Here is a 13,659-nt window from a genome sequence, read left to right as displayed (position 1 = left end):
CAATCACCTCTCTCTCTGTGCGCGGCGGGCGGGGGCGGCTCCCGGCGGAGCCAATGGGGAGCGCGCTCCGCGGGGAGCGAGCCCCTCAAATGCCGGCGCTCCGCACCCCACCGTCCCCCGGCCGCTCTTGGTTGGCGGCGAGCGGGCGGGCGGCGAGACGGGGGCGGGCGGGCGGGCGCCTTTTTTTTTTTTCCTTCTTCCCCCGGCGTCTTCATGGCGGTGCCCGCGCGGGGCTGAGGAGCGGCGACCGCGGGCTCGGTGCCGCCGGCCCCCCCCGCCCCCCCCCCCCCCCCGCTCCCTTATGAACCCCCCGGCGGCCCCCGCTGAGGGGCCGGCCCCGGCCGTGCCGTCCGGCGTGGAGCTGGGGCTGACGGCCGTCCACACGGCGCTGTGCGCCTCCCTCTTCCTCTTCGCCTACCTGCAGCTCTGGCTGCTCCTCTACTACCGGCAGCGGCGGCTGAGCTACCGCACCCTCTGCCTCTTCCTCGGCCTCCTCTGGGCCGCCCTCAGGACCACGCTCTTCTCCTTCTGCCTGCAGGGCTCCCCCCGGGCCCTCCGCCTCCAGCAGCCCTTCGCCCACTGGCTGCTCTACTGCCTGCCCGGCTGCCTGCTCTTCTGCAGCCTCTGCCTCCTCACGCTCTACTTCGCTGAGGTAATTTTCTTCCCCGCCTTCGGTTTTCGGCCCGAGGAGGGGTCTGAGGGGGTCTCGGGGGGGTTACAGGGGGGTTTAGGGGGTGGAGAGGCGCCCAGCAGCGCGCCGGGGTCATAACCCCCCCCCCCCTCAGAGGGAGCTGTGGGGGAAAATGGGGATTTGAGGGGAAAAAGAGAGATTTTGGGGTCGTGCCCTGAGCGCTGGGGTGGGGAGGGGGCTCGGGGCAGCCCCCCGAGGTGCACACACGCAGGGTGCCCCCTGCTCCCCACAGGGGTCTCCCCCCATCGCCTGCCTCCACGGGGGTGGCAGCGCCGTGGGGTCCTTTACGAGGCTGGGTGGTTTTTTTTGTCTTTTTCTTTCTTTTTTTCTCATTGATTTCCCTCCTGCAAAGGGCCCAGAAAGTGGCAGCAGCAGCAGGGGCCTGGAGGGCCGCCAAGCATTACGTCACCAGCCGGAGCCTCTTCTGCTATTGTTGCTGCGCTCCCTCCGTCTCCTCGCCGCCAGCAGCCCCCCTCCTTTCCGTGCCCCTTGGTGCCACACCGAACCCCCAAAACCCCTCTGTCTCCCCCCCCGTAACAGCCTGGGCTGCGGAGCCGAGCCCCTTCCCGGCACAAAGATTGCTGCTGGGACGGCGCCGAGCCGCTTGTTTTTGTTGCCGATCCGCGTTCCTCCTCTCCTGGCTTCTCCCACTGCTCGTTTTGTGTTCTATCCTCCTTCCCCTGCTCCTTTACGCTTGGTTTTATTGACCCTCCAAAATCCTTCCCTCCCTCCCCTTCCCCCCCCCCTCTGAATATTTTGCTTCTGCTCCAGTTTCTCGTCACAGCCTTCCAGTTCGGGGACTTGTTTCATAAACAGGCAGCACTTTTCCTTCCAGCTCGCCTCTTGTTGTTCAGACCCTGCAGCTCTCCGCCAGCCTCACAAAGGGATCACTAACGCGCAGCGAAGCCGCTCCGATGTGTCACCGGTGGGAATTAGGAGCTCGTTCTCCCTAGGACGTCCGCGCTGGCGTAACGTGAGGCTCAGAGCAGTGGGCTTGTTGAGCTGTGCGGGTGCTTCCCTGCCCGGCCCCAACACCTGGAAGCTGGCGGGATTCTGCCAGCATTGGAGACGTTGCCTGCCGAGCGCCAGCAGAATAACAAATGCTGCATAACGTGTATGGTACAGTGTCTGTAATCCCTCTGTAGGTTGAGGGGAGCCTGACCTGATGGCTCCAGCCGGTAGGTGGTTGTGTGTCCCCTGGAAGGCAAGCTCAGCAGGGCATCCCGAGCTCTATTGCCCCAAACTGGCTGGATTTGTTTCCCTCGAGGCTACTGGACTTGACAGCACGCTTACCTCCCCGCAGGCTTAAAGAAAAGCAAAGTAAATTCAGGCAGGCTCCCTTCCTCCTGCGATGTCCGGTTTGCAGCGGGCTCTGGCTGGGTATGCCCTGCTTCTTTCTCCTTGAAGACCTGGAGCCAAGGGAAATCCTGCCTGAGGAAATAAGAGCTCGGAATCCCGAGTGGGAAAGGATAAAATGACTTATTAGAATGGGTGCGTGTGCTTAGCCGCAGAGAAGGGCCTGACGCTTGGCTGCCCCGAGCAGCATGGGTGTCCGGCACGTCACGGTGTTGGAGTGATCTCACGGTGGTGAAAGCTGGGCTTTGGAGGAGATCTGCCGAGATGGACCTGCGGTGCTCTTCTGGCTTCCATTTTAACAACAGCAACGGTGCTGAGTCGTGGTATTTGGCCTCCTTCGCTTGGCTGATGAAACTAGCCCATCCTCTTAGCTACCACCACACGGCATGCTGATGCCAGCTTGGATGTGCTCAGTGCTGTCCTTAAAGCACAGGAGGAGCAAGCAAGCGTTGCCGCCAGCTAGGAAAAGCGGGAAGCTGCCGTGGAACCGCAGCGGTTTGCCTGAAGAGGCTCAGGATCTCGAGATCCACTGAAGTGGCTTCAAGCAGGAGGTGCTCAGAGGGCCCAGCAGTTCCCAGCTCTCGCAGGCCAGCTGGCAGCAACCTGTAGAGGAGCGCGGGGCTGTCCTGGCTCTGGGGCTGCTGTCCTTGTTTGAAATGCCCTCAGATAAAAGCTGAGGCTGCTTTTGTGCTGGAGGCATGGCTAATTGTCTCTGCACACAGTGCTGCCTTTGTGGAGGTGCCGGAGGAATGGCATCTGTCTAAGCAGGGAAGGAAAATGTGGCCTGTGGTGTTTGCGCTGATCTCCCTTGATTTACGGAGCTCCCCGAGCTGGGGATGAAATGGTGCTGGGTGGGGGAAGAGCCTCGGGAAACAACAAATACCCATGGAGAGCTCGGGTGAGTTTGCACCGTTGTAGGACCGAAATCCAAAGTGATGGAGCTGCCTCTTGCTCCTCCTGTCTGCAGGGAGCAGGCTGTCCTCTTCGAGTTCCTTTTGTCACAGGCTTTTTCCACCTGGAGCATCGGGAGCTGCAATGCCTTCTGCTTGGAAGCTTCTCTTTCTGCTTCAGCTTGTAACAAAGAGTTTCTCTGCAGGAAGCCTGGAGATTAGGGTCTATCAGAACTCCTCGGCTCCCCTCCCAGCCTTGCCCCGAGCAGGCAGAAGGATCCCCAGGACACCCCAGCCCCGTTTGGAAGAGCTCCTCTGCTGCCAGCCAGGCATCTGCTTGAGTAACACCGCCTTTCCCGAGAGCCTGCCAACTGCTGCTTCCCCCAGGTCATCATCAGGAGCCGATACCTGTAAATGCAGCCGCAACAACCTCGTCCTGACCCTTTCCAAGACCTTCTTGGCTGGCCTGGGAGTCGACAGCAATGAGTAAGGGCTCCTGCTTGGGGCTGCTCCGCCAGACTGGCGTGGCCGTAACCCTTAACCTGTCTGGGTTTCTCGGAGCGCTCCATCTGAGGGGATGACATCAGCCTCTTTCATCCTGGCTCGCTCTAATTGCGCTGGAGCAGGCAGGCACGGGGAGAGCATCCAGCCTGGGAGCTGCTCGTCCTCGCTGCCCTGCGTCTGTGGGATGTGGGGTCTTTCACCTGCCGGCTCCTAGCAGCTGGGACATCTCTGTCGCTCCTCCCAAGGATGAGGTTTTTAATGCTTTCAGCGTGTAACCACTGCAAGTTCACTTTGTGGTGCCGGGGGTGTGAGGAAGGAGCTCGCTGCTGTGAAATGTCTGCTCAAAAAGGAAAGCCCCCGGCTTTATGGGGCCCCCAGCTTTCTTCTCTGCCCTGCTCTCCTCCCAAGGCTGCAGCTGGTGCGAGATGCTGAAAGGACGTGTCACCAGAAGAGGCCTGAGGTTTGCTAAGTGCTGTACGAGGCTGTTCAGGGCTAGCAGGGACCTCTGTCTGCTGGTTTCAGCAGGCAGCTGCCGGCTCCTGTCCTGCCACCTGGCTGGGCTGAAGTAACCCCTCACCTCTTGCAAGGAACAGGACAGCTCCTGAGCTGTCTCCTTCACGCAGAGCCCCTCTCCACCTCGGGTGCTGAGCGCCCTGCAGCGTTGGCTCGAGGACGGGAACCCAGAAGCGAGCAGTGCTCCTGAGCCAGCCCCGCGGGGAAGCGGGGAGTTACGTCACCAGATGAGCCGTGCCTTAATCATGAAAACACCATAAACCCAGTGGTGGCTGCTCCCTGCCTGAAGTTACAGGGCTAAATAGCTGGGGGCTAAGAAAAGCCCGAGGCTGGTACCACGGCCTCCCCCTGCTTTCTGTGTGGCAGCCGTCCAGCCAGGAGTCTCGGGTTGCTGTAGCACTCAGAGGGCAGGGCCGGGGAGCCTGCCCCCTGCACAGGGCTGCTGGAGCCAGCACGTCCCTTCTGCTGCCCCGTGGCCTTCCTCTGCTCGGCTGGGGGACGGAGTAGAGGGCTTCAGGGACTGCCTGGAGTACTTGGAACAGGGTTTGAAGCTCTCCAATTCCTGCAGGAGAGATTTCAAATGCTCAGAACTACCATAATGGAGCAGACAACCCTCCAATCCTGAAGCGTTGCTGGAAATCCTGTTGGCAGGAGCCTGACTTCTGAAGCCTCGTGGCGCTGAAATCCCAGCGGGAGGGAAAGCTGAGCAAGGGTGCCTGGTAAGGGACGGGTGAGTGATCCTTCTCTGCAGCTGCAGCCCGGAAGGTGACAGGGAGGGCTGAAAGATGTCAGGGAGGACCTCTTGCAGGGCTCCTTGAAGTGGAACCAAACCTCGGCACCTGCGCAGCGATCGGATTTGTGCTGACCCCACGAGTACACATCCGCTGGATCTGCCTAGGTGGCTCTGTCCTCCCAAGCTCCTTCGGGATCCCTGTCCTCAGGGCACAGGCTCCGAGGCTGAATGTGACCCTCAGCTCTGGCATCCTTCCTGGCGGGGGCTGTAGCAGCACCTGTGCTTTTCCCAGCCTGACAACCAGCTCCTGCCATGGCTGTGCCGAGACAAGTGTGACAAGTGAGCTCCGCGTCGCCTGTCCCCCTGCAGCGGGGCTTCGCTGCTCGCCTGGCCTGTGACTGGTGCTGAAGCACAGCTGGTCTTGTGCAACTTGCGGCTCGAGCCTCCCGGTCCCTGGGGTGCTGGGGAAGAAGGCAACACAGATCCCCTTTCGAACAGAGTGCGTGGTGCTCTGAAGAGTGAGGTCGCTGTCACCAGGTGTGCCGCACACCTCGGGAAGCTGGGCCTTCCACCTCCGGAGGGCTTCTTCCCTCCGAGTTACTTCTCAGGTGAATTTGGCCTACAAACAGCCGTAGGGTGGAGGAACTGAGAACTCTACGTGTTTCTTACAGCCCGCAGGTCCGTAATCCAGTACCACCGGGCTGGCTTAGATCAATTAGTTGTCTGGCTGAAGGTTTGTCTGGCTGAAGCGGTCTTTAACAGGGAAATCAAGCATGGCTGAGCTCCTAAAATACATAAAATATTTAAATAAGCACCATGCCTATGGGATATTTAAGGTCCTTGCCCCTCAGACACCTGCGTTGAGGCCTGGCTCCTGCAGGAAACACAGCACCAGTCTCTCATGAGTGGGAACAAAGCAAGACTGCGTGCTAACAGGTGCCTTCAAGGTACACAACAGGAGAGCCAGCATCTGGCTGGATACATCCTTACGAAGCTTAAAGGAGAACTGTAGGGCACGTTCAGTAATGCTGTGCGTTTTTTTTCCCCCTAGGTCATATTCAAAGTGAAATGTGCAGCTGAATTCAACAAGTACAAGTAAGTGGAACTTCTCTAAGGTAATCTTTAAAGGCTGCTTGAGGTGAATTAAAGCTGCGGTGCCAGGATTAGGGGCTTTGGACCCCAAAAACTGAACAGAGCTAATGCCTTACCTAGCTGTGCTCTGACAGGATCACTGTTGCTCCTTGGAGCAGGAATGTGAGCTCCCAGGGTACCAAGGAAGCTGCAACATGTGCTGCTTGCCTCCACGTGCCATCAGCACCCCCATACGGGCGCTGATAGCAAGCTAGAGGAACTCTCAAGGTCCCCCTGAGCTGTCCCACCTCCAAGAGAGGTGTTTGAGCCAAAGGTGGCCCACCTTTGTGCGTACACCTTTGTGCAGCCCAGGTGCTTCCTGGCCATTTCCAGGGAAACCCGTGGAGGAGAGCACAAGCTCCAGTGGCTTTCAATAAAGAAGCTGCAGTGGTTGTGATGACTCAGAATGTATCGACTGAAGTTAATGCAGAGCTCGAGCAACGCTTAGAATTGGCAAGATAAGAGCCCGACTGTCAGAAGATGAGTCTTTGAACTCATGACCACTTACACGGCTCTTGCCATGGGAGAGCAGCTCAGACAAATACTCTGCGGACTCGGGCCGTCAGTACAACCACTGAAACTTCCTGCAATGCCCACGCTTCGTAGCGTGCCTTGAGTTCTGCTTGCTGGGAGGCCCTCCCTGCTGAAGGACTGTGAAGTACGGCTCCAGAACCGCTTGGCTTAACTCTTGTTTTTCCATTCTCCTCTCTCCAGGGTCCTCTTGTATCTGGGCTCCATACTTACCAGCCTCCTCTTCCTCGTGGTGAACCTGACCTGTGCAATGCTAATCCACGGCGGGGTCCCACAGGACCAGCTGAGGTGGACGGTCCTTGCCCGTGCCCTGGTCAACGACAGCCTCTTCATTCTCTGTGCAATCTCCCTGGCTTGCTGCATGTGCAAACTGGGAAAGATGTCTTCAGCAAACGTCTACCTCGAGTCCAAGGTAGGTAAATGCCTCGTGAACTGCGCTGGGGCTGCGACCCCCGGCTGGGTGTAGAGATACAGAGCTTAAAGCACTGCTGGCCTGGTGGCAGCCGAGCTACTCTCACTCAGATATTCCTTCCCATGTGAAGGTGGCAGCTCTTGGGCTCCTCTCTCCAGAAGGTGTGTGCTCCTGCTGTAGGGATGATGTGCCCGGTGTGTTTTAGGGGAACACAGCAGGAGGCTTAGGAGCCGCTTCTGCTCCTCAATTTTAGCGGTTTAACTTTGGAACTAAATCTTCAGCTTAATTTTGGAATTTGAATTTGGAAGAGAGGGCTCTCGAAGAGGTACGATGCGGTTTCTGCAGTATATTGCCACGAAGCACAGTGAGGTGCTGATAGCTCTGACATACATAACTCCGCAGGGGGGATCTGCTAACAGTCCAGCATTAGCTGCCTGGATTGTTTAAGCCAGAGGCAGTGCTCACCTGCCCTGGTTAAGAAGAGCAGCTTGGATGGGAGGAGAACCTTCTGTAGGCCCTGTCCCGGGGCAGAAGGACAGGTGAGGTTCTGAACCTGCATAACTCTTCTCCAGCAGATGAAGTGAGTGAACCACCAGCAGTCTTAGGGCAGCAGGCTGCAGTTAAACAAGCACCTGAGAGCTGTCCCACCCTCTTCCTCTGAAAAGCCATCACTCCTGTCAAAGGCAGCGATCCCGGGGTGGGGATGGGCGCCCAGCCTGGTGAGAAGGGCAGGCAGCAGTCTCTCGATCAGCCTGGAAGCACCTGTAGGGCAGAATGTAGGATCTGGGAGCAGTCGGGTGCAGAAGGAAGTCAGCTGCCTGGCTCAGATATTTTTGAGCTGCTGCCTTCCCAGTAATGCAGGGTCTCACCTCATGTGCTCTGAGTCCCGTCCTTCCAGGTGTCAGAAGGACTCCTGAGAGACCTCCTGAGAGAGCAGGTCAATGAGGTGAGCTTCCTGAGTGGGTTGTCTGCCTCCATACCGAGGCAAGCCAGCTGAGTCTTGGCTTCCACCACGCAGTGACTTAGTAGCTGCAGCCTGGGCCTGCTCAGAATGTAAAAGCAGCAAGGTTTTCTTAGCTGTTGGCTGGGCTTGCAGAGGCCACCTCTGGGCCACCCGTTTGGAGCTGACTGAACCAACTTTGCAGGTCTGTGCCTATCAATAAAACCCTGAGGGTGATGTTCCCGTGCCTTGAGCCTTTCCTGCTACTCCAGTGAACTCCTCACACGAGGAAGCTCTTAACCAGCTCTGATTATTTTAGCAACATACGAATATTCAAGGTCATTCTTGCCTGCAGAGCTTCTCGTGTATTTAAGTGTGGGGGGAGATCCAAGCTCTGTAGGAAGGTCTGTATTAAAACTGCTTTTCCTTCCTGTTCTAGGGAACATCTGTCTGCCAAGCTATTCTTGTGGGATCTGTAGTCGCTCTTCTGTATTCCTCAAGGGCTTGCTATAACCTGGTAGCTGTGGCCATATCTCCGGACAGTGTTCCCGGTCCGTTTAATTACGGCTGGGACAACCTTTCTGACAAGGTAAGCCTGTTACCCCCTGAGGCCAGAGCTGGTAGCGAAGTGAAAGGGCTCCCAGGGGGGCATGTGTAGGGGAAAAGGGTGTTACACAGGGGTGTCTATCTCTCTAAATCTCCAGGTAAGTGGATTTCTGCCTTCAAAACCCCTGCTTGTTCTCTCCACTAGGGCAAGCCTGAATCTTCCTCAGTCTCCCTCCCCCAGGAGGGATTCTGTTGTCCTCATCAATTTCAGTCTAACTCCTCTTTTGGGGGTGAGGAGGAACAAGTCAACTAGAGCAGAAGAGCAATGCCTTAATAAGGCACGGCTGCAGGCAAGGGAGAGTCACTGGGGCGCTGGGGGAGCTGGCAGTCCCCTGTAGCACACTGAAGAGAACTTTCTCCCCTGAAACGGCAGCAGTTGAGTAAGGGTGACAACTCCTGGTTTAGGGACTCCTGCCTTCATCAGGATCTGGCTGCATTTGCAGTGATCCCGAGCTGTGCGCTGTGCCCAGCTTTGGGAGCGGTGTAGCTCTGGCTAGGAATTCAGAGACCTCGAACTTCTGTCCACAGGTGCACGTGGAAGTGAGCAGCGAAGAATACGTCGTGTTCGGAGTGGTCCTCTTCCTCTGGGAGCTGGTGCCAACAACCTTCGTGGTGCTGTTCTTCCGGGCTCAGAGACTGAGTCAGAACTTGGTAGGTCTGGGCGAGCTGCTGTGGCTTTACACCCCTGTCTGGGGAGGAACCCGTGGTGCGTGTGGGGGCAGACCTCTAGGAAGGCTGTCAGAAATCTCACTGCTGGCCTTTTTTCTTTCACAGACTCCAGCAGGAATGGTCAATAGTCACAGTTACAGCTCCAGAGCCTACTTCTTCGACAATCCAAGGCGCTACGACAGCGATGACGACTTGTCGCGGCTTGGGGCCAGAGAAGGAGGGTGAGTGTTGTGCTGGGCAGGTGGAGACAGCTGCTGTCCTGTGTGGAAGCAGCAGGGCTCTTGGCTCCTGCTCTTAAGAAAAGTGCTGGCATAAGTGGCAGCTTGGGCAAGGTGGATGGGGCAGGGCCTTCTCACTGAGCTTGGTTTTGTTCCTTTCTGTAGCTCAAAGAGCTGGTTTTTATCAGGCAGTGATCAGCTCTGAGAGGTGGATATATCACACTGGCTGCTCGCAGTGGTTACAGACAGGAGGCCTCAGCCAGGAAAGCTGATCTCTCCTCAGCTGGGGGAGAGGGGGCTCCTAAATTACCTCCAGAGGAGTTTTTTTTCTGCTGGAAAGTGAGGTGGTAAAGCCCTGGGAGAGATGTGGGACAAAGCTCTGCAGGAACACCTGGGGTGGGGGAGGAGGCTCTGGTATCCCCAGCAAAACTCAAGGGAAACCTGGCCTTGCTGCTTGGGGCTCTGAGGTCCTCCTGGCCAGGCTTTTTTTGTGAAGAACTGAGAGGTTCTGTCCCTCCTTGACCAGTTCTGTAGGACCTGGTGCTCCTTTCTTTGCACCTCCTTCCTCCAAGCCAGGCTCCTTGGAGACACCAATCCGTCCCAACCTTCTGCAGACGCGTACCGTGGCCGGTGCTGGGGGCAGCACTCTTCCCTGGGCCGCTTAGCAGTGGAAGCAACCGTCAAAATGATTAACCTCTGAGCCCCTGTCTGTTTTTTCCTCTCTTCCTCCAGCTTGGCCACCCCTCAGTGCTCTGGCTGCTACGGGTCCCTGGCTGGGAACGACAGCTACGCGGCGGGTCCCCAGCTCGGCGGGGCTGCTGCAGACAGTGCCCCCTTGCTCTTTGCTGCAGGCGGCTCGGAGGCCAACACCCAGCACAGCTCGTACCCCGCGCCGCAGAACTGAGGAGGCTGTGCGAGGCCCTTTTCCTCCCAGAAGTGGCATTCGTGTATAGGATTGTAACCTGTATTTTTTCTCTCCCTCTTCCCCTGAAGCATCTAACTCATTGACACAAACATTCCACTACCTGCCGCGGCCGCAAGCGGGACTGAGCCTATGGCCGTGGGCAGTAAGCGAGAGAACTGTGACTTTAAGGTACCATGTAGCAAAGTGAAGCTGAACTCTCTGGAAGCTTTTTCTTGGTCTGGTCTTCAAGATGTTGGCAGCTAAATGCACCAGAGCTTCCTCACTAGAAAAGAAAACATCCAATGCATATTTGCACTTTTATCTGCACACTTGGAAGGAACGGATCTCGCTCAGACCGCGCCTGGTCTGAGACTGTTCTAGTTACTCTTTTAATTGCACATCCATAGCTGGGAGAGGCACTGTCTTCCTGCGAAGGTGTATTCCGTGAAGTACTCTGCATCCTGACTCACGTGGGAGCGTGGAGCTCAGCTAACAGTGTTACGGGCAGGGCCCGGTGCGGCGGGTGTTGAAGCGTGCTGCCGCATCCGCGCCCTGCGGGGCCGCTGAGCGTGGTCTCGCTCTGACCGCTGGCCCTGGTTGCGCCCGGTTGCTGATCCATCCTACCTAGGGTTGTGGGCTCGAAGCATACCCACAGCGAAGGCCTGTGACGGTGAGACCGAGTGCTCCTCCTGGTGTTGAGGTGGCTGCGTTGTGACCAACCCCTGGCTTGTGGCGGAGGAAGAGGGCTGGCTTGGGCTGGAGCCGCTGGTGAGAGGGAGGGGATGAGCTTCAGGGGAAGCTTAGGGCTGGAGTTGGCTCAGCTGAACGGTGCGCAGGCCTAAAGTGTGTGCAAAACCAGGGCTGCTTCACCTGGTGGGGGTGAGAGTGGTCCTGATCCCTCCTCCTCACCCATCGTGGGGCTCCTCTGCCCCGCAGTATTCACTGGCATTTAGCAGATAAGCGAGACTTCTAACCTGAGCAAATGTGAACCAGCAGAGCCCCCAGGGAGGCGCAGGAGGCCTGCTGTTGTGTACGGAAGGGGCAGAAGCTGCAGAAATCTGGTCCCTGGGCTCCTTCCCCTCCTCTCCTGGCTCTGCCCTTGGATGCCATGGAGCTGCCTGTGGCCACAGGGCTCTAGTGTGCTGGGTCAGGCTGGGAGGAGGCTGCTCTCAGACTCGGTCCTCGGACCAGAACAGCCAGGCTTGGCCTGGTTTGCAGCTCTGTTGGGCTCTGGGAGGTGAGGCTCTGCCTTCCAGACTGGGTGTGGGTCCTGGCATGTCTCTGAGCCCTGCATGGGGTGAGCGAAGTGGCTCTGGCCCCGTGCTCGAATGGAAGCGCTGGTCGGGGGCTGGCAGCTGCTCTCACCTCCTAGCAAAAACATGAACTGGAACTGCTGCTGCCCTGCTCAGAGCCGCTCCTGCTGCTCAAACATGCCTGCCACAGGGAGACCTAGCTGGGGCGAAGGACTCCCACAGGTGGGGTAGTGCGGTACTGAGCTGGGTGCTGGAGGGTGGCCGCAGCAGCCTGTGCGAGAAGCCCCCAGCAGCGGGGCAGCCCTGGCCTCTTCCCTCTGCCCTGCCCTCACTGGTGTGGCCTGGTCACCCTGTGTCACCCCGTGTCACCCTGTCACCTGCCTTGCTTGCACTGAGCTGCTATCACTTGTCACCCCCAGCACACCCAGCCCCTTGGTGTGGTCCCCGCACTGGCCTGGGGCCCTCCGTGCTGACCTGCCTCCCTCGTGCTGGCCCAGGGAAGGAGCAACCTCCGCTGCTTGTTGGAGAGGGGCTCTGAGATCAGGCCTCGTGCCACATCCCTCTTGCTGTAGTACTTGAACCAGAGAGCTCCATCCCGACCACCACGGCTCTCCCGGCTGCTGTCTGATGTGGTGTGAGAGCCCTGGCTCCTTGCTTGGGCTGGGCTGCGGGGGGAGGTTGCTCCATCCTTCACTGCTCGACTTATGGCAGAGCTAAGGAAGGCCCCAGCCGCCGTGTGTTGCCCTTCTTTCTTCTCCCATAAGTCACCAAAGACACAGCGAACGACGCTAGCGGCCCCTGTTCTTGCTTAAATTCCAAAGCACTAGGAGCACTTTAAGTTTTTCTTTGGAGGGAAGGGAGAGTAGTGCAAAAAAATAAAATAAAAATTAAAGGGCTACAGGCTCATTGTTCATATTGCACTGAAGCACACACCACCAAGATGATCTTCCTGGCATTAGGAGCGCAGGTCGGGGCAGTGAGTCGCCTTGCTGATGTACTCGTGAGTGACTGGCAAAAGTGTTTTGGTTTTCCTCGTTTGTATGGATGGCCGTTAATTTCAAAGCTCTGCCTGCTCCCCGTGGGGTCGGGCTTGTGTTTTACCGAAGTAATTTATAGCTGAGAAGTACAATGACTTTTTTAATGCATAGTTGCCTTTCATTAAACTTTTTTTTTCCTTTGGTCTGGTTTAACAGTGTGTTGGCTTTGCAGTCAGGCAGCTGCCGGCTGCGACAGGAAGCTGTGGCCAATGAATGTACCTGTTTGTTCTTCACTAAACTGTAACCAAGCACTACGATGTTGAAATAATAAAAAAAAAAAAAAAAAAAGGAAAAAGTTTCTGTGCTACGTTGCCGGAGGCCCGGCTGAGTTTTGCTCTCGGCGTGGCCCAGCCAGGCCAGCTCCAGCCGTGGTGCTGCAGCCTGCCTTTGCCCAGGTGAGGGGCTGGGGTGGTTGTGGCAGCACAGGACATGGGGACATCTGCCTGCTCCACCACAAAGTCGCCGGTAGCTCCTTAAAGCTGCCTTTGCCCAGGCAGGGGTGCCCATGCAGCATTCCCATGGGTTCTCAGGCTCCTGTCCCCGCCTGCAGCCCATCCAGCACCCCCGCTGGTGCTGAGCTGTGGAGGAGGTGAAAACCTCAGCCCAGCAGCTCGCTGTTCACTCACTTCCTTACACCCCAGCACAGGTTTATCAGTGTGGCCTTGGGCTTGCTGGAGCTAGCAGCAGCTTCACCAGCACACCCTCTGTCTGCGCACAGTGCTGCCTGCCTCCACTCTGCATTTTTGGGGGCAAAATTACGGCTGGGGCCACCTCAACCCCTTGCATGTGGGTTTTGTTCTTGGGTAGCACCAACCACAAGCCTCTCCTTGGCCCTGTCACGAAGTTATGGGATCAGGCTTGCCCCCTACTGCACCCTGGGGGCTGTGCCGGGCCTGGGAGGGGAGGGAGGACCCGGCCCCTGCTCAGTCACAGCAGCTCTGTCCTGCTTCCCCAGCTTCTTGTCCTTGGAGCGGCCAAATTCAATTCTGCACCAGCCTCTGAGGAGCAGCAGCTGTACAGCGGGTACATCCTTTCCCTTTTTAGCCCTGCCCAGGTACCAGCGTGAGATGAATTAGGGCAAACTGGGCTTAGCAGGCTGGGGAGAGGAAAGCCAAAGGGCCCCAGCACTTGCTCCAGGAGAGAGGCCATAACTCAGCTCCTGGCAGTGCCTAGCTCAGGGGGTTGCAGAGGTGGGCTGACCTTTGGTGGCCCCTGACCCTAACTCAGATGGAGTGGTGGGTCCATCTGGCCCCCTCTCATGAAGCCCTGGT

At 57.7% G+C, this 13,659-nt stretch overlaps 1 protein-coding gene across 1 annotated transcript; it reads left to right on the top strand.

The window, feature by feature from the left end:
• The first annotated feature begins 279 nt into the window (after positions 1-279).
• GPR137C (G protein-coupled receptor 137C) lies at positions 280-10,389 on the top strand. The gene is made up of 7 exons (XM_035328044.1): positions 280-652; positions 5,739-5,782; positions 6,533-6,761; positions 8,141-8,290; positions 8,836-8,958; positions 9,082-9,197; positions 9,927-10,389. The coding sequence occupies exons 1-7, from the start codon at positions 302-304 to the stop codon at positions 10,096-10,098; spliced, it is 1,185 nt and encodes a 394-aa protein (XP_035183935.1). The 5' UTR covers positions 280-301; the 3' UTR covers positions 10,099-10,389.
• Positions 10,390-13,659: the final 3,270 nt, after the last annotated feature.

The sequence above is a fragment of the Oxyura jamaicensis genome, chromosome 5 (genome assembly GCF_011077185.1).
Source record: "Oxyura jamaicensis isolate SHBP4307 breed ruddy duck chromosome 5, BPBGC_Ojam_1.0, whole genome shotgun sequence".
NCBI lineage: Eukaryota > Metazoa > Chordata > Aves > Anseriformes > Anatidae > Oxyura > Oxyura jamaicensis.
The sequence above is the reverse complement of the archived record's forward strand: the minus strand, read 5'-3'. Positions and strand labels throughout refer to the sequence as shown.